The sequence below is a fragment of the Microplitis mediator genome, chromosome 5 (genome assembly GCF_029852145.1).
Source record: "Microplitis mediator isolate UGA2020A chromosome 5, iyMicMedi2.1, whole genome shotgun sequence".
In the NCBI taxonomy this organism is placed as follows: domain Eukaryota; kingdom Metazoa; phylum Arthropoda; class Insecta; order Hymenoptera; family Braconidae; genus Microplitis; species Microplitis mediator.
Genome location: NC_079973.1, coordinates 3,690,507 through 3,714,481, shown reverse-complemented (window position 1 = coordinate 3,714,481; position 23,975 = coordinate 3,690,507). Strand labels below are relative to the sequence as shown.

Genomic DNA, 23,975 nt, shown 5'->3' with positions numbered 1-23,975 from the left:
CGTTAATAACATGGATGTAAGAAGATAGCCAGAGTTGTTCCAATTAACAGAGTGCATACCTATGAGTATTATAATAATCATTATTCTGGATACGTACCATGGTAATGACCGTCTTGATTGCCTCAGCGGTGGCCTCTTCACTAGACGGTGTCTCCACCAATGTACTACCCAAATATTTCAGGGTAAATGTCGCCTCGCTCGTTTCATCATTATCATCATGCCTCAGTGAATTCCTACTTCCACTGCCAATTTTACTGCTTCCATTGTCGACGCACTCTCTGCTATTCGCCAACGCCCATTCCTCGCACAACTCTGAAAACATCAAATCCCCAACATCAAAATCATATCTATGTTTACTCTCTACCATTACTTATAACTGTACATGCATTATATATGATGCTGTACATTTCTCTCGGGATCCCACTCGCAAATATTTCTCAGTTCCAATGCAAACTAATACTGAATAGAGAAATAGTAAGAGGAATTATTTTTAGTCGAAAATGAATATCGAATCTTTTGATGTTGCGCTGATCAATCAAAAGTGAAAAAGATATAAATTTTTTCAATTCCAATGAATATAATGTAAAAAAAACGGTGTAAGTCTACACTCTCAGTGTTAAATTTAAACTCGAAAACGGTGTTAAAATTTTTATGGTGTTAAGTGGTGTCATATATAAATTAGTTTTATTTTTGAAGTCAGAAGTCGAATTTTATTTCAAATTTAAAAAAATTTTTATTGTTCAAATTTAATGATACGAGAGATTTACTAATCAAAGGAGAAATCCAAAGAATATTTCTCTTGTCCAAAGAATGACATGTTCATATTATTGTGCAAAATATAGGAAACATATTTTTATGAATAAAGTCTCTTTGCATGTACCTAAAAATTAGAACGTTTTTTACGAAACGAAAATAAAAAAACGAAATGAACAGAAAAAATCTACTGGATCTAGAATTCTGAAATGTTTCGCAAAGTTACTAGTATGCGAGACGAAAATTGCGGCCACCCCCAATTACCCCAAAGTCATCTTTGAGCAGTTAAATTATATAAATTTTTTCATATTCGTTGCGCGAAAAACGTTCCGATCTTTAGTTACATCTCTTTGCAAACTAAATCAGCGGGAAAAATAAAATTAAATGCATTTTTAAATCAGGTAGGGTAGAGGTACCGTTTTTGGTCACTTAGGGCCAGTTTTGGACACTTGAAAAATTAAAGTAAAATAATTTGCAAAAGACTCAATGGCATAATAATATTTTTTTAAAAATGTATTCAAAGATACTTTATCCCTCTGTTAAAATGGAAATTTTATTCTTTACTTTTTCATTAATTAAAATACAGTATTAAATGTCCAAAAATGGAACAGTGGCCACAAATAGTACTTCTACCCTATTATCTTATGAAAACCATCAGAGTTATAATAAAAATAATTATTATATTATTTCTAAATATTTAATTTTATAAGTGATCAGAAACTAATGCAATTTGTTCAGTTTAATAAGAGTTTCATTACTAATTTTGAAGGTAATTAAATTTTTTGAACCTCAATTAAAGAGAATTTCGTAATTTTAACGAAATATTATTATTATTTTCTTTTCTGTATTGTAGATCTTGAAACGTTTATACTCAAACCTCATACTCATGAGTTAATTTACTTCACATGTACACCGTTTTAACACCGCAACACCCATGTGAGTTCATTTTAACTCAACTTTCTTTACAATGTATAAAAAAAATAATAGTAAAAATAATAAAAATACCATAGTAAATATTTTTTTTTATCCAGAGTAACACTTTTTAAAAAATAAAATTAAAATTAACTGCCTACAAAGAAAACTCATAATTCAAACGAAAAAGCTCTTTTGAAAAACGAAAAAATGTACAAACGTTAGTGACAAAAAAAAAAAATATCTGTAAATATGAAAAATAATATTGTGTATAAGCTTCTTTTCATATTTAATAATAATACGGAAAAAAAATTTTTAATAAAAAATGTGCATATAAAAAAAATCACGTGAAATCCGTGTAAGAGGATGTCTTGTGTATGTTACAGATTATACGGGATTTCATGTCTGCACAGGAGGTTGCATTAGGCGAGGGTTGCAGTTGACAGAACGCCCGACAGAGACAAATGTCGTCCGTTCGTCGACTCAGGATGCGAGTGAGATGACCTCCTCTGATGTTAAACTACACTACCGTTGCTATTATACCGGAGAATCAGTATCTGAACATGGGAACTTTGTCTTCGTCTATGTCATTTTCGTTAAGATTATAGTACTCTGTGATATGTATCGTCATATAAATTTAGCTACCACTAAAAGCCTCGGTGTATATTCATTTAACCTATATATCACGGCTCGAATGCCAAAAAGGTATTTTAAAAGTATGTACTTTAGTTTTATCGGATATAAATGAGGTTGAAGTTAAACAAGATAAAAAAAAGAATTGATAAATTATTACAGAACTTAGTAGATAAATAAAATATTAAACAGAAGCGACTTTTACTGTTGAATTTTAAATTTACACCTGCTCCAATTGAAACATTATCATTATTTAGTGTGTTAGTAGATATTTCGAAATTTTGTTTGACTCTAAAATAAATAGAACAATATTTATATATAAATAAGGTACTGAATACATGAAATTATATTCTTTTAGTGATAACAGAGGTTATCAGATATTTACGGCTGAGTTTTTCTTGGGAAAAAAATGTGTAAATTCAAACTACAGTTCGTTTAAAAGCAAAACGACCGAAGTTTCTGATTACTGTATTAGTGCAACAAAGACAATACCGTTCGCGCACTTGGATGCGAGAGAGACAAAAGTAAGAACTCTTAATAAACAATAAAAAAATTTTTTTTGAAGTTTAAATATTGTGTTCACTTACGATTGAATTTTAATAAATTTTACTTCAAAGTCTTTATAATTTTTTACTCTTTGATGCCAATATACTTTAAAAAAAAAAAAAAAGTTGATAGCTTTAGAAAAAAAATATAACTTCAACAAACCCTTTGCTTTTAATCAACAACATGAAAAGAACTAGTTTCATATGAACAAATTTCGCAGGTAAAAATATTTTTTATGAATTACTGTTATGTAAAAAAATATATATTTACTTTTCTTTTACTGCAATATATGAAAATTTTAACCCTCATATATATATGTAACGAGATGAAGAGAATAACGAGGTAGTCACAAGTTTAATAAATTTTTCATTCAGACAGTTTTCTACGGTAGTAATAACGACATGTTAAATTGCGGATGCGTGTCACCCGTGACTTGAAATATTAAAATAGCACATGCTGGCATGTATGACGATAACTACATCTGATAATAATGTCATATCATGACACGATAACAATTATATTTTTAAATAATCATCAAAAATGTCGATTATCAAGCAGATAAAATAATTATTTGTACATATCATTTTTCAAATTAAATTTCCATCGCTAAAAAAAATACTTCATTTTGTGACATACTTCTTTTGTACCGAGTAACAAAACTTTTATGGTGGTAAATTTAAAAAATTCAAAATTCACGAAGAAATTCTCGAGAGCTTTTATTGAATTCTTTTAACCTGAGTCAAAGTTCAAAGCCACAGATCAAAACGGTACTTTTCTTTGATTTATTCTGTCTAGGCGTGAATTGATTTTCCATAAATTGCAAGTACTGTATATATGAAGATAGATATAGATATTTATTTGGTATCAAAAGTATTTGAATGAATTTCTCGGATAAATCATTCAGATAATGGCGTAATATATTATTGAGTAGATGGAGTGTGTAATTTAGTATTTTAACTATCGTATGATTAATTAATTATTAATTATTTTATTATAATTAATAATTATTTACATTCATAATGATGTAATTATGCGACCAAGTTAATTAAACTGTTAAATCAAGTTAACAAAAAAATTTAGATAAAATAATTAGAGCATTAAATTTGTATTATCAATTCTCATTAAATTAATTAATTTCACCATATCAATTAATATTATCATTATTTTAATTTATAAAATAGAGTAAAGTATCGCGAAAATTCCAGTCATAGTAAATTTTTTACGTGTACCATTTTACCCTAGGCTATTTTTTTTTTTTTTTAAATTAACGATCCATATTTTATACATGTCCTGTTATACCCCAAGTGATTTGTGTCACTATAAAATTTTTGATACCCGTAAAATTAATCAAAATTTAATAAGAAAATAAATTTCTTTTTTTCGACAAATTTTCGAAGCATCTGATCAGAGTATTACACAGTGTCCTATCTTCCTGTACATGTAATAATTTAACCATAAAAAATTAATATTTGGACTTGGGAATTAACCCAGGATTAGTTCATAGCAAGAATTTTCTTTTACTTAAAAAACAAATATAAAAATAATAATTAAACGTTAATTTTTCTACTTTATTTGGGATGATAACAACGCACTTATGCATAATTACCGCATTCTTTGCTCATTATTCCAGTTTTAATTGCTTTATTTGAACTAACTTTCGTTTCTATCAGTACTCTAGGGATTAAAAAAAAAATCTCACAAGCAAAACAGTAGAATTTTATAATTACAAAAAGATTTCACTGGAACGAAATATTAATAAATAAAAAGTCAAGAAAATTAAATGTTTAACAGTTTGAAAATTCATAATTGGATGCCCGAAAAATTGAAAATTGATCACTCACTTAAATAGTTATTGACGTTTACATAAAAAATTTATATTTTATCGACGAACATAAATGGAGTTATTTATATACTATTCACAAATTATAGATCTAGATTGATCGATTTAGATCACGCAGATTCATAAATTTTTTTTTTTTAATTCCAAAATTTTTTCGAATCCTAATTTAAAAAAATTTCTCTTCTTTTCGAAAACGTGCCCACACTCATATGCATTAAATATACGTATTTATACTCATATATATGTTACACATAAGTGCACATGTGCTCGTGTGTGAGGTAGACAGAAAATACTTAATTTGCGGCAGGGTAAACATTGGCGCAGAAGCGATCACTTATTAGATGGTCACTCCGTAATTGGACAGTATATAGATCCAAAGTCTACATAAATCTGAGTAATGAAAGATCAAAGTAGATTTCAGAATAAATTAAATGTCTTCTTAAAATTTTTTTGCTTTCACATTTCATTAATTTCTCCAAAGATAAATATTTAGCTTCGGTTAATTATTTTCATTACTCTTAAATGCTGATTTATAGAAGCTTGATAACAAATGCACTAATTTATAAACTTAATTAGCAGATAAATGTCACAATAAAAAATAAAATATAAGTAATAAAAAAATTAAGAGACAAAAGCTCTTTAAAGAATTTAATTAATTCAATTATTTTTCCGACAAGTCTTATCATTATTAGGGAAATAAATTTCTATGAAATATTCTATAAAAATAAAAACAATAAATACTCAGTAGAAAAACAAAAAAAAAATTCTCTGGTTTCATTGTTTGCGATAAAAATGAAAAAGTAAACAAGACAATAAAATGACGAGTATCAACAAATTAAACTCTTTATTACTGACGTTGATCCTGAAGAATTCAGTTGATGGATGTCTGCAAGAGAAAAACATAAAGAAGAACTAAAGTGAGGAAACAAACGACCAAAAAAAAATTAAGTTTAACTTTTTTAACGAGTTTTTAGTACTCTCTTAAGAGTAATAAAAGTGACGAAAACCCCTGGACTAACATATTTCTTATAACATGAAAAAAAATAAAATAAAATAAGGGAAATAAAAAACAAACAGGAGACAGTTTAGAGTTACAAACTAAAAAAAAAAGATGATGAACAAAAATGAAAAAGAAATATTCGGTAAAGTAACTCCATCAGTGTCGGCCGAAGTTTTATTCTTTGTATAAAACTTTTCTCGTCCTGTGCACACAACGACAGAGAAGAGGGTAAATATACATAGAGAAGCTAAAGCTGGTTGGTATATGGACAAGTCTTTACACATTCTTTTCACGACATTTCACCAATAAAGGTAGCATCACTTTAATCCTGAAAAAGTCCGCTGAGTTTTTATGGATTATAGGGGGTATAAAATATAAATTTTTTAAACAAAAAGAAAAAAACTATTCGGGTGGATTTACATTGACTTTGCGAGTAATAACGTGACCTGATAACTCTATGGAATGAAAATGAATAAATTTTGTTCTTCATCGAAATTATGGGTGAATAAAATTACTTTGGCTATAATAATATTTTTATAACTTAGACTGTAAATAATTTTCGGAGTGGACGCGGATTAAATGCGGAGTGAAAGTGAAGCGGATGACTGTTTATTTATTTAATCCCTTCGCAGTGAAATTTACTCCGAAGAGAAATTTATTTTAATATTCAAACTCTGAATCAGAGTGAATGCGGATTTAAATAAAGTCCAGATCATTCCGAAATCACTCTGCTGGAAAAACGAATTCCCTATTTACTCCGCATGCAGATCGATTTTTTTTTTGCCAGAACTCCGAGTGAAAGAGTGAATTTGAATTTAAGTAAAATCTGTAATCACTTCGATTCACTCCCAACTTTTTACAGTGAAATTAGTATTGGAAACTTTCAAATGGTTTGTAAATTATATTTTCAAATTGTTACACAGAAAAAAAGAATTTCTGAGCGCAAGAATTTTTTGTATTATAAATTGAACACAAAAATTTTCTTGGGACGAGAAAAAAATTTGTTGACTCAAAAAGTTTTTTCTTGCTCTGAGAAAATTAATTCTCGCCGTAAGAAAATTTCTGTTTTCAATTCATAATACAAAAAATTTCTTGGGCTGGGAAAAAATTTTCCTGGGGCGAGTAAAAAATTCTTGTGCCAAGAAATCCTTTTTTTCTGTGTACGCACGAAATTTAATAGGGATCATTATAATCCGAAATGCTTCATATGGTAGAGTAATTTTGATATCATGAACTTTGATGCTAATGAAAATTTGAAACCATTTTAAATGGGAAATTTTTCCTGTTCAATTTATGAGTGAGTTGGACTAGAAACTGTCTTATTAATTATCTGTAGATTAAATTTTCTTAAAAAATAGTATATTACACACCTAGGGAAGTAAAGTAAGAAATGTCTCAGATCACATGTAATTGTTGGCCGAGGCGAAGCCGAGGTCAACAAACATGTGATCTGAGGCTTTCTTATTTACTTCCCGAGGAGTGTATACTATTTTTCTCCTCGACGGAGGCGGGAAGCGGCAACTTCGTTTTGCACAGCGGGACGAAAGTTGACGCTTTCCGCCCGGAGGTGAGAAATAGTATATTACACTACAAGGGAAGAAAGTTGAAATTCCTGCCCTGTGTGATAAGATGCCCGAGGCGAAGCCGAGGGCATCATGATACACAGGGCAGGGCTTTCAACTATCTTCCCGTGTGGTGTATACGATTTTTCTTTATACCTGGTCGAAAGTACGTTTATTAATTACATTTTTGAATACTATAAACAATACAACCACGTTCTGCCTTCAGCTGACAGGTCGGCCATGTTTTTTTTATTTGCTCCCTATTGACGCGCCTCTTTCGGACATACATAAAACTTTAATTTTTTTCCGTCTCTCTTTTTTTTTTGTTGCGTTTTTGCTGCCTGCCCCGCGACATTTGAAAGCACGAGCGAAGCGAGTGCGTCTGGTCGGCGGGGGCAGGCATTAAAAACAAAACAAAAAAAAAGACATAATTATACTTATAAAAAATAAAAAATAACTATTTTTTTTCGAAAGAAATAAATTTATGTCTATAAACAAGATTTTTTTCCTGCCAATAAATAATATATAAATAAATACATAAACTTTCAATAATTAACTTCGCCTCTGCATCAAAATCTTTTATCACCTCATTCTCGTCCATAGATTCATCCGATGAAACTTTTTCATTCATCTTATCATTGTTATTACACTGTTTAATTAAAATATTACATACAACGAGACACAAAAATACTGACGCATATATAAAGCAACGATCTACGACGTTATCGTGAAAAATTTTATTTATAAAGTGGTAGACGATCACTAGATGGCAGCAACCGGCTGTTACTGTAGGCACGAAAAAATTTTTTTCTCCCGACGATATAAGTGAGGTGCGTGTAACTCCACCAGGAGAGGGAAATAAGACTTTAGGCCTCAAAATTAGGGAGGGAAGTGCGTACTTTCGACTAAGGTATAAAGAAAAAGTGTTTATCAATTTTTTCAAGCGAATAATCATTTTTAAAAAAAGTATCAATTTATAATTTTCTCTCTAAACATAAATGAGTGAAAAAAGTGAATATTCACTAATTCTGAGTCTCAGCCGAACCACTAATTTCAAAAAGTGGTTCGGTTGAAACTCAAAATTAGTGAATATTCACTTTTTTCACTCATTTATGTTTAGAGAGTTGGGTTACGAGTAATTTCATAAAAATTCAAATTTATAAAAAAAAAGCTCCGTAACTAAAATATTAATTTTTTCTATAATAAGAACAGTTTTTATCCGTTTATTCTCACAGTTGTACAACATTACCACCATCGAGAAAAAAGCTCATTATGATACTAGCTAAATATCGTGGGTAACATGACGTTCTTTGCTCTCATTACAAGCGAGCGTTAATTCAAATGAATGAAAATTTTAAATTACGAAAAAGTATGTTAGAGTATAATAATAAAAATTTAATAACATCTGCTAGTATTATTTATGAAACAGAAATTTTTTGTTAATAAATCATCATGTACTACGCAATTTCATTGCTGGCCTTAGTTATTTAACTTTTTCAACTTTTATAAAACATTTCTGCTGAAATCCTCTAGAAATTGTAATTTCTGCGCAAATAGCTACGTATTTATGTAAAAAGTATTTCATTACACAGAGAAAACTAATGAGTATAATTTATACAATTTGAATGGAATTACTTTTATATTGGCGCGCAAAAAAAACGAAATTGAATTTTTTTTTTTTTTATTTGTCTGCTCGTTTGCAAAGACAACCACGTCCGAAATACGCAGTCGATTGACTTAATTCTTCTTGCAGACACTGTAAAAAAGGCGGTGTTAAGGTAAACTTACACCAGTGTAGCGGTGTTATCCAACTGGTGTTAAAACGTGTACATGAGGAGTAAATTAGCTCCAATCGGTCTACGAGGTTGTGAGTATAAGAGTTTTAAAATCTACTGAGCAGAAAAAAAAATTATAATAATGATATTTTGTTGAAAATTGGTGTCCGCTCAAAATATCACAATAAAAATTTCCCATACAAAAATAACCAGGCTAAAATACCATAAAACTGAAATATCCAACGACGAAAATAACCTGATACGAAAATTACTAAATCCAAAAATAACCATAAAAATAAATAAAACTATATACTTAAATATCTAGTTAACAATATCCTCATACATTGATATCCAATCGATATGATATAAATCTATACAATATTACGGTTGCCGATTGGTGGCTATGTTTTTGTTGCTATCTGTCGGTAATAGTATATTGTACAACTAGTGCGGTAAGTTGTCGATTGCCCACGAGAGCGAAGTTGAGCGCACGAACGAAGTGAGTGCGCTCATTCGCTCGAGTGGGTAATCGACAACACCGCACGAATTGAACACAGTTTTTTTTATCATTAATGCAATATAAGTACTATCTTAGTGCTCGCTGTTTTATTCTCCAAGTAGCTTTTTGCTGATTCAACTGTTGTCGCGAAATTTTTGTGGGTTAAACGATAATCTGCATGCGACAAGAAGTAAATTTGAGTGCGACAAGTTTACTTGTCGCACTCAAATTTACTTGTCGCACGCAGATAATTGTTTAACGCACACAAATGTCGTGGAAACAGTTGAATGGGCAAACAGCTATTTGGCGAACAAAAGAGCGTGCGCCAAGATAGCACTTATATTGCATGAATGATAAAAAATAAGTGAGAAGTATATTAATTAGTTGAGATATTGATATGAAATGGTGCCAATAAGTTTTTATTACCAGGTTATTATTGTATCTGGTTATTTTTATACTTAGATATTAATTACAAGGATATTATTGTGTCTGGTTATTTTTGTATGAAGTTATTTTTGTAAATAGTCATTTTTGTATCAGGTTATTTTTGACTAGTTTTTATTGTGATGGTTATTAAAAACAGGGTATTTAGAACTGTAACGGTTGAAATTACCGTGAAAAATTTGCGGAGGGAACGCGGATTGAATCTGGAGTGAAATTCTATCCGGGGAATTTAATTTAATATTGAAAATCCGGGTCGGAGTGGAATTGACTCCTAAAAGATGTTCAGTTTAATATTAAATTCCTAATCGGAGTGAATGTGGATGAAAAAAATTTTCAGATCCCTCTGAAATAACTCCGCTGAAAAGACGAACTCCCTATTTACTCTGTATTCAGATTAATCTAGAGTAGAAGCTGATGAAAAATCGATAATTGAATCCTACTTTAATTCTAATAAAGATGTTAATATTTAGATTGACACTGTTATAATTATAAATTTGTCTGTAATCTCTACTCTAGAATTAAAAAAGAAAAAAAAATGACAGCAGTTAAATTAAAATAATTTTCGTCGAATTTCATTGCTAGCGAAAAATGCAGTTTAGGTTATCACGTAAACGCTGAACATCAGCGACAATGAGTAGAGACAATGCAAACTAACGAGGTCTTGCTGATTACTACTTTGGTAAGTTCAAAGTACTCACGTGGCATACAATTGTCACGGAGTAAATAGCCCTTTTGTCTCAACCTCATCACCAGCTCGTCTTCATTTCCTCTTTTACATTTTTTTTTTTTTTTATCACCCCTAGTGTTCTGTTAATTTCTCTTGACATCTCTGATGCCTCTATTGTCCACTTGGAAATTCTGATTTTATACACGCAATCATTTTCACGGCTTGAAGATAACAATAGTGTTTTTAACAATAAAAAAAATTTCGATTATTTTTTAATAGAGAAATTACTGATTTTATAATTTTTTCAAAATTTAACATTTCTATAGAATAATTTACATTTAAATTAAATTAAGAAACAGAATTTCTAGCAGAAATGCAGCTTCCAAAAAATGAAAACAAAAAAATTCATACAAACTCTCGAACCAATGGCGTTTTTCGACCCTACTCTAGTAAATAATTGATCATAATACAGCAAACTTTTTCAAATTTTCATTTTTTGAATTTATCTGTCATAACTCCCTTTTTTTAAAATATATTGGAACATTTTGTATCAAAGCTATAAACAGATCAAAATAAAACTCATTCATTTTATGAAAATAATATATAAGAAAAATTCTAAAATAACGTGTTCAGTCGGATTTATTTCAAAAATAAAAAACGAGGACCCTAGGAAATATATTTTATAAAAAAAATTCTACCTTCCATCCCAGCTGGCAAACTGGATTATTTCGCTTAACATTCCAATGAAAACCGATGATAAAATTTAATATTTTTAATAGATAATCCACTTACTCAAAATTAAAAAAAAAAATTTGCTTTATTTTTACCATAAAATTATTTCATTTGAATAAATGACCTATTTATAAAAATTTTTAAATTTAATTTATCACAATCTATATCATGTATGCATGTGTGGTACACCGAGCGATAATATTATCCCTCGTAATTTCCAAATATATTTCCGCATCATGAAAATATATGTTGGCAACATACGTTGCATTAAACATCAGCAGGACGAGTAGATATAGAGACAAAAAAGTAGTTATTCGAAATTACTCTATACCTACTGTTCTATATTTACGTACATATATAAATTTATATGTAGTATATAGAGCTCATACTCACATATGTATATAAATATATATATATGTATATATATTAGTAGTATACTACTATTATTATTTTATTATAAATTCTATTTATCTACAAACGCCCGGGTGTCACTGATTGTACGAGTGCAAGTGCAAGTACTCAACTTGTTACTATAATCAAAAACTCATTAAGAATTCTTAATTGTACATTTATACAAGTAAATCGTTTATGACTCGTTGTACAAATGAAAATATAAAATGTCTTTATGCTTTTATTTTAAACGCCACTCATTTATAATATAAAAAAATAATAATTCTGTGTCAGATTAAATTGACGTGAATAATTTGATATTATAATTGAAACTTTAAAAGCTCGAGGCGATTTTATTTTTTTTTATACTTTAAAAAATATAAGTGTTACAATAAAAATAAAATTTTTACGCAGAGCCATCTGGAAACAAGAATAAACGACCTAAAAAATCAATTTACTGGAAAAATTCAATTTGAAATTTTATATAGAACCATTCGATATGACGTAAATACATAATATGATATAAAAAAATTTTTTGATTCATGAATTTTGAATTTATTCAACCGATCGTAAATATTTACATTTTATACTTTATATATTTTATGGGTAAAAAATAGTTTATGTAGAATGTTATGGGGAAAAGTATGAAATTTAATTTGGGTAATGTAATATTGCGAATCTGCGGAGTACACGGAGGAATGTGTGATGAAACTTTAAAAAGCTAACTTAGAAAATTTTAACTTTTAATTAAAATTTTTAATACTTTTGGAAGCATCATAACTTTCTACCTATTAAAAATTTTTTTTTATTGCTCTGTTATGGAGAAAATATTTTTGTTTTATTCAAAATAGCAGCAGTATAGAAGTGAGTTGGGTAAAATGAGGTATCTAAAAATTTAGATGATAATTTTTTTTATTACTTTTAGCCTTAAATCAAATATTCATTTAAATTTCAAATTTATGCGAAAATCATTTAACTTCTTCAGTTTTTAACTTCTCGCTACGAAAATCGACGATGTTCGAAAAATTGGGAAGTTATTGTTTTCACCCCGATTTTCGAAAATCGAAATTTCATCAGATGTCGACGTTTTGAGATCCTAGGAAGCTATTTTGACAATTTTCAGAAGGATGTCAGAGTGTCTGTATGTATGTGTGTGTGTGTATGGATGTAAACTCTTCATATCTTTTTAATGAATCGATCGATTGAGACGGTTGAGGTGCCAATCGAAAGAGTTTATTTGCCGTCAACTTTTCTGAAAATTTCAAATCCATCGATCGAATGGACTAATATATAGAAGAAATACAAAAAAAAAAACTTTTTTCCAGTTCTTTTTAAATTTTTCAAAAATGGCACGATCGATCGATTCCGAAGTCTAATCCGCTCTGGAATTCAATAAAACGCGTCGATTGTCACCTCAACCATCTCAATCAGTTTACTCGTTCGAGAGATATCGATCGAGAAAGAAATGGTGAAAAACGGTTTTCTTCGATTATCTTCGAAGCGACTAATCCGATCAATTCCAAAATCTGATCAGCTTTAGAACTCAATAAAACGCGTCGATTGCCACCTCAACCGTCTCAATCGGTCAATTCGTTTGAGAGGTATAGTTAGAGAAAAAATGGTAAAAAACGGTTTTTTTCTAATACAATGGCATACAAAAGTATTTTCGAGCTCGAAGAGCTAATAAATACAAAAAACTTTAATTTGCTATTAGAAATTTTTTCGGTTTTAGACCAAAAATGGATGCTTCCCAAAAAACTTAAAAATTTTTTTTTTCACAAAATGTATGACAATTTACGGATAAGCTTGGGTTTAAATTATCACCTGTACTACAGCTTAGAAGAATAAACAAAAAAATCTGAAAATTTTCAGAAGAAAAAAGTTTCAACTTTTTTAACGATACCCCATTTTACCCGAACCTCAAATTTTGTTGAACAAAATCACATTAATTAAAGTTTTATATTTTTAATTTTTTACTCAGTTAGAGAAGTTTATTTCTCTAGAAATAACTTATACGGAAACTTTATGTTGTGTTCCAGAAAAAATTTTAAAAATAAATGAAAAGTATATATCACCTTAAATCTTCCTTATACTTTATTACATACGTCACTTTAGCTTGGTGAAAAAAAAAATGTATGTATCGTAGCAAAATTCTCAAGAGTTTACGTGAGGCACAAGAAAAGCTTAATGTCGGGAAAAACAACGATACATCATCGTGAACGAATCATTAAGATATATTACTTCTATATATAGAAGAACATATGAAAAAAACTTAGTAAATAAAATGAACATAAAATAAAACATAAAATTAATGTGACTTTTGACATCAACAAAATAATCGTTTATTTTTTATAAAATAATGAAAAAAAATATATATATATTTAGTAAGTGCAAACTGTTTGACGATTGGAAAAGATTGCAATCTGGTTCACGCATTGGTAAGGAAAATAGTCAGCCTCAAAGGAGAAATAACAAAAGATGTTAAAGCAAAAAAAAAAAAAAATGAAAATAAAAAAATAAAAATAAACAGGAAAAGCTTATATAGAGGGAAGAGGGGTAAAAGTTGGGTTTGTTGTGAGTAAGTCCCGAGGGTGTGAGACAGAATGAACGTCTCGAGGAAGATGCTGAGCATCCGATCGACACGAGTTGGAAACCAGTTCCCTCTTACTCTCAACTCGTTTCTATCTCTCGACGTCTTTTCCAATATAAAAAGTACCTTCGAGTATGGGTTTTTTCCTGGCTCGGAGAAAACGGAGCTGGGGTAACTTCGGATGTGGGATGGGGGTGTAGCCGAATAAAAAAAGGAGTTTAGGGGCTAAAGAGGTGGGTTTGGTTTACGAGATGTACTCTGATGGTTTTCGAAAAGAGTCCGGTTTAAAATGAGATACGAAAACTCGAGGACTTTTTAGCTTTCAGATGCAAACTACTTGCGATTGTATGATCAAATAACTTACAAGTACTACAAAAAAATTATTTTTTATCGAAATTTATCCTTTTGTTGTATTTTTAACTTGCTACTTGAGAAATCGGAAACTTTGCAAAGAGAATATTTATTAGCTTCAGTTTTGATTTTTTTACTTTTCTTAATAACAATATTTTGCGATCTTAGAAAAATTAAAAAGAAATTAGTTTTCATACTTTTTTAAACTTACTACTCTAATTAATTAATTAAAAACGTTAGTCAAGTCTAGATTTTTAATTAATGAGAAGGAAAAGTCGGCCAGTATGCCCAAAAAAATATTAGGAATCAGAGCTTTGAAAAATTTCCATGTTTTAATTTATTGTTTGTACTCCGAAATTAAATGTGTATTAAAAAAAAAGAAAGAAAATTATTGTACAAATGTACATGAAAAATAAAATCCTAGTGGTTAAATATAAAAGCTGTTTCTCACTGACAAAAAATCAGGAATTTGGTTCATACCCTCGTGTTCGGCGAACCGTATTTGCTATTTCTCGGATGAGTTTATATATATATATATATATATATATAAAGTAAAAGGGGATGCTATGAGGTTCATGTTAACCCAGTTGCTGGGGTCGTAAAAATATTTAAATTAGAAAAAAAAATAAATACATGAAAAAGATTAAATTGAAAAAAAAAGAAAAATCAAATTTTTTGTGTTAACCGATTTTAATAAGATAGCAGCCCTTTCATGTTAGATTTTTTATCAAAAGTTTTGCCATTAAAAGTAAACAAAAAAAAAATTTCAGACATTAGGTAGAACTCGAACAATAATTCCAAATAATTATCCAAGGAAACGGAAGTACTATACTTATATTCTTCTGTATTCGCAGAGACATAAGTAACCGGAGGCGGTGGAGAAATGAGAGGGTGGAATAAAAGCTTCTTCGGTAGATAATCCGGCATAACGAAGAAGCCTTAACGGTACTAACTTGGATCGTTAATCCTTTCAAACCCATTGTCTTCGCTCAGGATCCTCGTGGTTACGTTTATCAAGCCCCAAGTGCTCTAGCTAATGTCTTTTGCTGCTAAACCAACCTGAGGTGGATATTATACGATTTAAGGCTAGACTCGAGGCTCTTGTCATCCAGAATCACAAGATGAAACAATAAATCCCGTCATTTTTTAAAAAACAAACCAAGTATATTGTTATCGGAAAAGGCTGTTTTTTTTTTGTAAATTAATCTTAGAGCTCTACTATTATGCTGCCACGTTACCGTTGAAAGGTTGTCTGCTACACTGCATACTATATTGTATATATACAACAGTGAAATCCTATTACGGTCAAAGGATTACCGGGTCTTGAAAATCGATTTTGTTTTGCATTTCGATATCACACTTGTCGCTGTTCATGTTCTTCATGCTGTCATAGGTTTACATCTATATATATAAATATACGTTCTGTTAATTCATTTGAACTGTTGAGCTTACAAAGCTTGTCGATATTTTTTGTTTTTACTACTGCTGAAGTACAGTAACAAAAGCATATTGTTCCAGTAAATGACAAAGAAAAACAGAAATGTCCGTAGAGAAGGGCCAGGTAAAAGAGACGATATGGAAAATAACGTATTTTATACTGCTTTCACTTCGTTCGTGTGCCCAACTTCGCTCTCATGGGAAATTGACAACTCATCGCACTAGTAACATAACGGACTATTTTGTGATAGACACTTGAAATCTACGACATTTAGCGCCTATAGCCGGCAGCTAAAAATATTAGATAAGATACAGCTGGTAAAAAAGATACCTAATCGTTCTAATAGTGACGTCATCATCGGATCAAAAAATATTTTTTGGTTACATGTGCGATAGCAAACAACCAAAAAATATCGAAGTAACTTAACGAGCCATCTTGTGACAAAATTTATCATCATTTTAATTCGTCCACTTACCGACTTCTCTCTAATTTTCAACAAATACTCAAAACAATCTTACCAAATAAATAAACGCGGATTTTTAACCTGCCATTTATAGGCACTAAATGTAGTAAATTTCAAATATCTGTCACAAAAATTAATTTATTTATCTAGTACAATCGAGTCTAAGACGCTCGCACTCGATAGATAAACTACTATTTAATAATTTTTTCGAGACAGGCCTTGTTAGAAAATTTTTGGAATTAAAACATTTGAAAGAGTTAATGGTAATCTTACACACCATAATTGTCACTTGGATCAATTGTCGTAAGGATAAATTATCGGCAGATCAATTATCTACGGATCAAATGTCACGGATGTATTGTCGCGGATCATCTGTCGTCGGATCATCGGTCGTGTCACCAGGCCGTAATGGCCCGAAAAATTTTTTCTGATACTTGAAAGTGACAAAAATTAATCATTCGCTTAAGAGAGCCATCGTACCCCGGTCGCCTCTGAATACTAAATGCAAACATAAATAAATCTAGATAAGTTTCTTCGAAACTAGTAATGGGCTAATAGATAAAAGAAATGATGAAGTAAAAGTTGAAGTAGAAGTATAAATTGTTGTACTGAAGTAATCCAATAATAGAAAAACTTTTGAAAATGTAGTTAAATAGTAAAGGAATGATAGTAAGAGCATAAAACTGAATAAAAGAAGTAAAATGACAATGATGATAGTGAGGTTACTTTGAACCGTTAACAAGGCACTATAAAATGTGTACAAAACGTGAAAATCCGAGGTAATAAAAAGTTTACAGTACTAGAGTATAGCCATTTTAGCTTTTATAGTCTTGAGACCGTCTAAAGTTACTTACAGTCGTTGTACAAATGGAATAGAATAGAATGAGAGCCGACTGAAGGCCTGCTCGGTTCATGTGATAGAAAAAATTTTTGCTTTGGATCAAAGACGTTCTTTAATATTTAGTTAGTTTAATCGCGGCTAATTGGACAATTCTTTTATTAACAAATAATATTTATCGAACGGTAAATAGTCGAACTGGTAAATAGAAACTGGAAATAGCGAAGATTTATCAAAAGTCGTATGCACAGAAAAAAAGGATTTCTTGACACAAAAAATTTTTACTTGCACCAAGACAATTTTTTCCCAGCCCAAGAAATTTTCTGCATTATGAATTGAAAACTGAAATTTTCTTACGGCGAGAATGAAATTTCTCAGAGCAAAAAAAAACTTTTTGAGTCAATAAACTTTTTCTCATCCAAAGAAAATTTTTGTGTTCAATTAATTATACAAAAAAATTCTTGCGCCCAGAAATTCTGTTTTTCTGTGTAGTATTCTTTTTTTTTAAATTGATAATCAACATTTATAGAGTCCTAAGAATAAATATTTTGACTGATGGTTCTATCAATTTGAAAAAAAATATTTTTTACAATGAAAGAGAAAATTTGTAATGTTGGAATTTGAATAACATAGAAAACGCAATTAAATGTGATCAGAGTAGAAGGATTCGAAATGAATCTTAAGACAAGGTATAATCCAGCAAGAGGATGATAACGATCACAAGGATGAGGAGGGTGAAAAAAAAATAAGAGAAGAGGAAGTAGAATGAGCAGAGGAAATACACGGTAAAGGTTATTCCGGAATTTACCGTGACGCCGGCAAATCGCGTGTGGTCGCCCGAATTTATGACCCCGGCAAACTTGCTAGTGCACACAAGAGAAAATTGTTTGAGAGAGATAGACTCGGATATATATGTATGTGTATGTGTGTGGGTGTATGTAGAAAAGTAAGTTGAGAGTGAAAAAAAGTAAAGAGAATGAGTGAGTGTATAACCCGCAAATGGTGCATCATTAATCCGATCTCGTTGGCAATTTATTCCAAAACCGTAATCCAATGCTTGAAATTATTCATTTTCAAGTTCATTTTCTCGGCAATACGACCACTAATATAAGGTAACTCATCTCGTTACAAACTATATATATATTAGATTGTTACGAAAATTTATTACTTGTCAAGTATGTAATCACAGGCAAGGAAAATGATGAAAATAAATGGTGATCTCGAAGGATTAAATTCTCATTTATTAAGTTAATTAACTAAAAAATGATTATTTTGATGTTTAATTAATTTGCACAAAAAAATTGTTAACTATTGAAATTAATTTAGTCATTAATATTTTTAAATCGTTTTAAGCTTTTTTCGAAATAACGCTTTAGTTAGAATTGGAATAAAAGTTAAAGAAATTAAATTTTCATTACATTTAAAATCGGTTAAACATAATAATAATTAATAATTAATTTAATTGATGGATTTGAATTCAATTTAAAGTTACTTGTATTAAATTCCATAAAATAGTTATAACAAACTTTTAATTAAATTTGATTTTGATGTAGAGCTTAAGTGAATTGCCGAATGGGCAACTCAAACTCCTGACCAATAACTTGTTAATATAATACTTTATAGTTCGCGGATTCGAGTCTGATGGTGTATATTTATAGGTAAGAGAGTCGGACATAGTGAGCAGGGTTCAAGATTTTTTAACGAAAAAAAAACTTTGTTTCATTTAAATAAAATGAATGAACAAAACTGAGCTTTTGAAATTTTTTCAAACGTAGAGTTTTTGAAAGATAAATCATTTTAATTGTTCATAGCTCAAAGATCGATAATTAAAATTACAATAAACTTCACATTACTAATGAATTTAATAATAAAATCAACAATACACCCAAAAAAATTTTTCACTCCCAAAATTGATATCAAAAATTTTCTTGAAATATTTTAGTCAGAAATAAGTTTTGATAGTAACCAAAAATTTGTCTTTTCTTTCACATGTAATCAAAAAGTTCAATGTTTACTGTATTTTGAACGGCTTTCGCCTTTATAGATATATATAAATATATATCAAGATAAAAAGTCGTGCAAAAGACAGAGATAGTTTAGCAATTAAATTGGTCGAGCAGTGCGCAAACTTTGTTAGCTTGTACAGCACAGCACAATTGTATTACGAAGCTCAGGTTGAGGTAATCATACTTTAAAGCGTATATAGTTCATATAATGCATACTTGGTACTTTCACAAAAGTTGTATGAATTTAATATATAATATATAGTGAGTGTTATAAGTGGGTAATTACATATATATATTATATATATTAGTAGACTGCCTTTTACAATATAGCATATTAACCAAAAAAAAAAAATTGAATGATAGTGAACTATAATTAAATATAACTACACCACCAAGAGAAAATTAACCGAACAATTCCAACAAATTTCGGAACCCATTCTAATAATATATAGAAACAATTCCCATTTGTGTATAGAAACCGTTTCTATAAATTTTGGAAAATGTCACCACAACTATGGAAAATGTTCCCACGAGTCTGAAAATTAATCCTTTCATGTTAACGGAATGATTCTTAGACATAGAAATGGTTCTTAGAAATTTTGGAAACACTCCCTGTTTATAGGAACATTTTTGTAATTATGGTAGAATTTTTCATAGAACCATGCCATCGATCTATAGAAATCGTGTCTGTACACGCAGAGAATTTTTGAGTAAAAATTACCCATAAAGTTTAGTACTGTAAGGACATCTAGCCAGTAACTAAATTTTTACTATGGTGTTAATAGAAATTGCACTTCATTTACATGCTATCGAGCAGTATATTTTACAATGTGCATAGGAAAAATTTATATATTTTCCACATGTCCTCATAGTATCACATTTTTTGGGTAATTTTTACTAAAAATTTCAATGCGTGTAAGTATGAGTTCCTTTGAATTGAAACAGTTTCTATAATTTTTTTTCTTTGGGTCTAAAATAGGATATGCTGATGACAGAATTTTGGAAAAATGTCTAGCTTAAGACGTCATTACGAAATATTGACCAATAATCGATGTCTCAACAAATTTTCATTTATACAAACTTTGAATTTATTTTTTATAATTTGAAATTATATTATTATTTGACGTATAAGTTGAAAGAAAAAAATTCAACAACTACACTAGGTTGCGAAATACCAGCTGACGTTTCACGAGTCTATTTAATTAATTATTGGGTACTCATTCCAAGATAAATATTATTTTAGTGAATGTTGTTACAACTCAAACAAGCTTTTGTAATATTACTGATATAGAGCAGTAGGAAAATTCTACTAAAAATTTTTCCATCATAAACTAATGGGAAATTCCAGCTGTACATTTATAAACTGTATGTGTGGTGAATAATAAAGCAGTGTGAGCAAATACTCGTGAAATAATATTTTTTACCCTGATCAATAAAAATGTGTATAAAATAGTAAAACAATGTAATAGGAGGAACATGAAATATTGTTCTGCCAGAATAAGATTTTTGATTCGAAATTTTCCCCTGTTCGTTGTGACCTTTGACTTGAAATTGTGCTAAAAATAAGTAAATGCATCATTTTTAACGATTAATAAAATTATTCAATTAAAAACACTAAATTTTTTGTCAATTGACCTCTTAGTGATCTATTCTTTTTATATCTTTGAAATGGAATTGATTCTACAAACGAGTATAAAAGGGACAGGTAAAATAAGGTCGTTCATTTCGAGAAGATCTGACAAATTTTTTATTTCTCTGGAAAAATTTTTTTTTTTTTTTTCAGACAAAATGAAACGCGAATGTCCTCAAAAATTTTTTTTATCAAAACCTAGCGAGTATCGAAGCGACAAAAAAATACATTTTGAAAAAATCTTTGAAAAAAAAAAAACGTCTTCGAAAATCAATCCCAGGCATTGATAATTGATTAATAATAATTGTAAAATTAATCAATTATGATTTAAAATTATTATTAAAAAAAACATACGGGCCTACATTAAAATAAACATCAATTTGTATCGGAATATTGTTTTTTTAATAACGCATGTGTTAAATTTTATTTGTTTTTATATTTATTGAGTTCTGTTTTTGAAAATTTTATTTTCAATGCAAACAAACCATATTTTACATTTTCATCTCTCGGTTTCCCGGAGCTTTTAATGTTTTTTGTTACGATTCTAGAATTAACTACCAGCAAATAAAATATAAACTCTTGTTGGTTTATATTGTTAATACACGCTATTTTATTTTTAGTTCCATTATCAAATTGATACAAATCCGTGTCCAATAGCAGAAATAAAGTAAATGAATAAATAATACAATTTATTAAAAAAAAAAAAATAACAACAAAGATAAAGTTGAATAAAAACAAAAAAAGTAAAGATACAAATAAACATTTGTATTTATAAAATAAAAAAAATAGTGGCTCTAGATATTGGCAAAACACAAAGATACGCGCATATTCCGATGATTCGACTAAGCTTCCGGTTCGATACAAAGTAAATTATTCGCGCAAGCGGAATTAGATAATACAGCTGACGATTTTCTCGGCTGCCAAAGGCTTCACTTGAGAATAAAAAAAAGACAACGATTACGTTGATGAAGACAATCATGACTTTATAAAATTTTGTCAAATATATAAGAACAGTATTTTCAGATGATATCGTTCAGTTTCATATTTGATGGAAGATGACCCTGCTAAAGACGTAATCGAAAAAATGTAAATATGAGAGCGAAATTTCATCCAAATTTATCACAATTCTGTGTGCAGGTGAGACATAAAAAAAGCAGTACTAGAAGAATTATTTTGAAAATTTTAAAAAATGTTAGCGCGTAATTTTGCCACGAGGTGACTGTAGAAGTGCACCGATTAATTCTATTTCTCGCGTGTACTTCGTAGTTAAAAAACTACCGAATTCATTGTCGAGGATTTTTTCATTTATTCACGTCGTTTGAAGTAAATTTTATTCCAACCGGAAGTGAAATTTTATATTATTTTAAAAAAGATATTGGGGTCAAGGCTGAGTTTATTTATGGTCATAATTATGAGTAAGATTTCAAAAATGGAACTTATATTTTTCATTAATTAATAGACTGACACTTGAACTCGCTCGTAATGTACTCCTACATTATTCATTTATTGAATTTGACCATGAAGCGAATGTTACAAAGTCACGAACATCAATACATTTTAACACAAAAAGATCTAATAGATCAATTATTCAGACTTATAGACTTTCCAATATATAAACAACATTTAATGTCTAATATTGTGACAAATTAATAATAATTCAATAAATTATCAAGGCACTATAATCAACAACCTACAGCTCGCCTACTTCTCTACACAGTAAAAAATATTGTGCATTTGTGTCGAAAACGGTTTGTGTTAAAAATTGTAGTGTGTTAAACCAACACAAATTTCGTGTCAACCGTTTTTAACACACAAACTGTGTTGATTTTACACAATATTTTTTACTGTGTATTTTCAGCAAATAAATCATACATTTATTACGAAATTCTATCAATGTCTCCGACAAAGTAATTTCTGATTCGAAATTCTACAGCGGTATTATTTACAACGCGTTATTTGATCATATCGTCATGAGATTCTTAACAAAAATAAATAATTATTGACACAAAGACACTTGGATTATGGTTATCAATTCACATTTTCCAATTAAAATTATTTAAAGCTTCAAAATGACTAACAAGCGATTAAATTTTCCGACCCGTGATTTTTTTGTCCTGCTGAAAAGACGAACTTAACTTAAAGTTTCGAGTGTTGCCGTAAGTTTTTAATAATTTAATTAATACAAGATCCTGAGCAATTATTTTCCGACTACACGTAATATTATATACTGGAGTAACAGCATAAATAATTAAATTAATATATATTAAGCTTGATTAATACTGAAAAAGTTATAGCTATAGTTGCATTGAAGGCATTATAAATCACGGAGAATCTTGAAAAGTACTTTTGAGATACGAATTAATTCCCTTTTCTCATATATTCGCTGTCTTTCGAGTCTCACTAAAGTTTCCTATCTATTTTGCCCTTTCTCGTTTTCGCTTGCTGTACCTCTGGGATAGACAGACGAGAGAATACTTGAATCTTTCCTTAATTGCGTTGGTAGATTCGAGTAACGATCAACTTGCAAGAACAAAGCTCAATGCTGAAACGGTTTCCGAAGAAAAAAAACGATGCTTGTGCTTTGGTTTTTATTGTGTGTAAATATATGTCTATATACGTGAATGGTATTTTTTTAAAACTTATTCCCGTCACATAAATTCCAAAGTTAAACGAACTTTTTGATAAAATAAATGAGAACACGTGACCAAGTATCCGCTGAGCGAAACGGTATTGATGGAGACAAAGGATCAAATTATTAAAAAGAAAAAGAGTTTTTAGTTCAATTAAAAAATAATGAGTTGGAAATAATTTTAATTATCATTTATAAATTAAAACCAATAGATTTTTTGTTCTTAAAACAATTGCAGATAAATGCAGTCAGTCAAAAATAAAAACCGGAAGGACAT

General features: G+C 29.6%; 1 protein-coding gene across 2 annotated transcripts in view; it reads right to left on the bottom strand.

The window, feature by feature from the left end:
- LOC130668222 (low density lipoprotein receptor adapter protein 1-B-like) overlaps positions 1-23,975 on the bottom strand; it is a 60,283-nt gene that overhangs the window by 11,469 nt on the left and 24,839 nt on the right. For both annotated transcript variants that reach the window (XM_057470393.1, XM_057470392.1), the window contains exon 2: positions 98-312. In XM_057470393.1, coding sequence (XP_057326376.1) covers positions 98-312 — 215 coding nt within the window. The remainder of the gene's footprint in view (positions 1-97; positions 313-23,975) is intronic.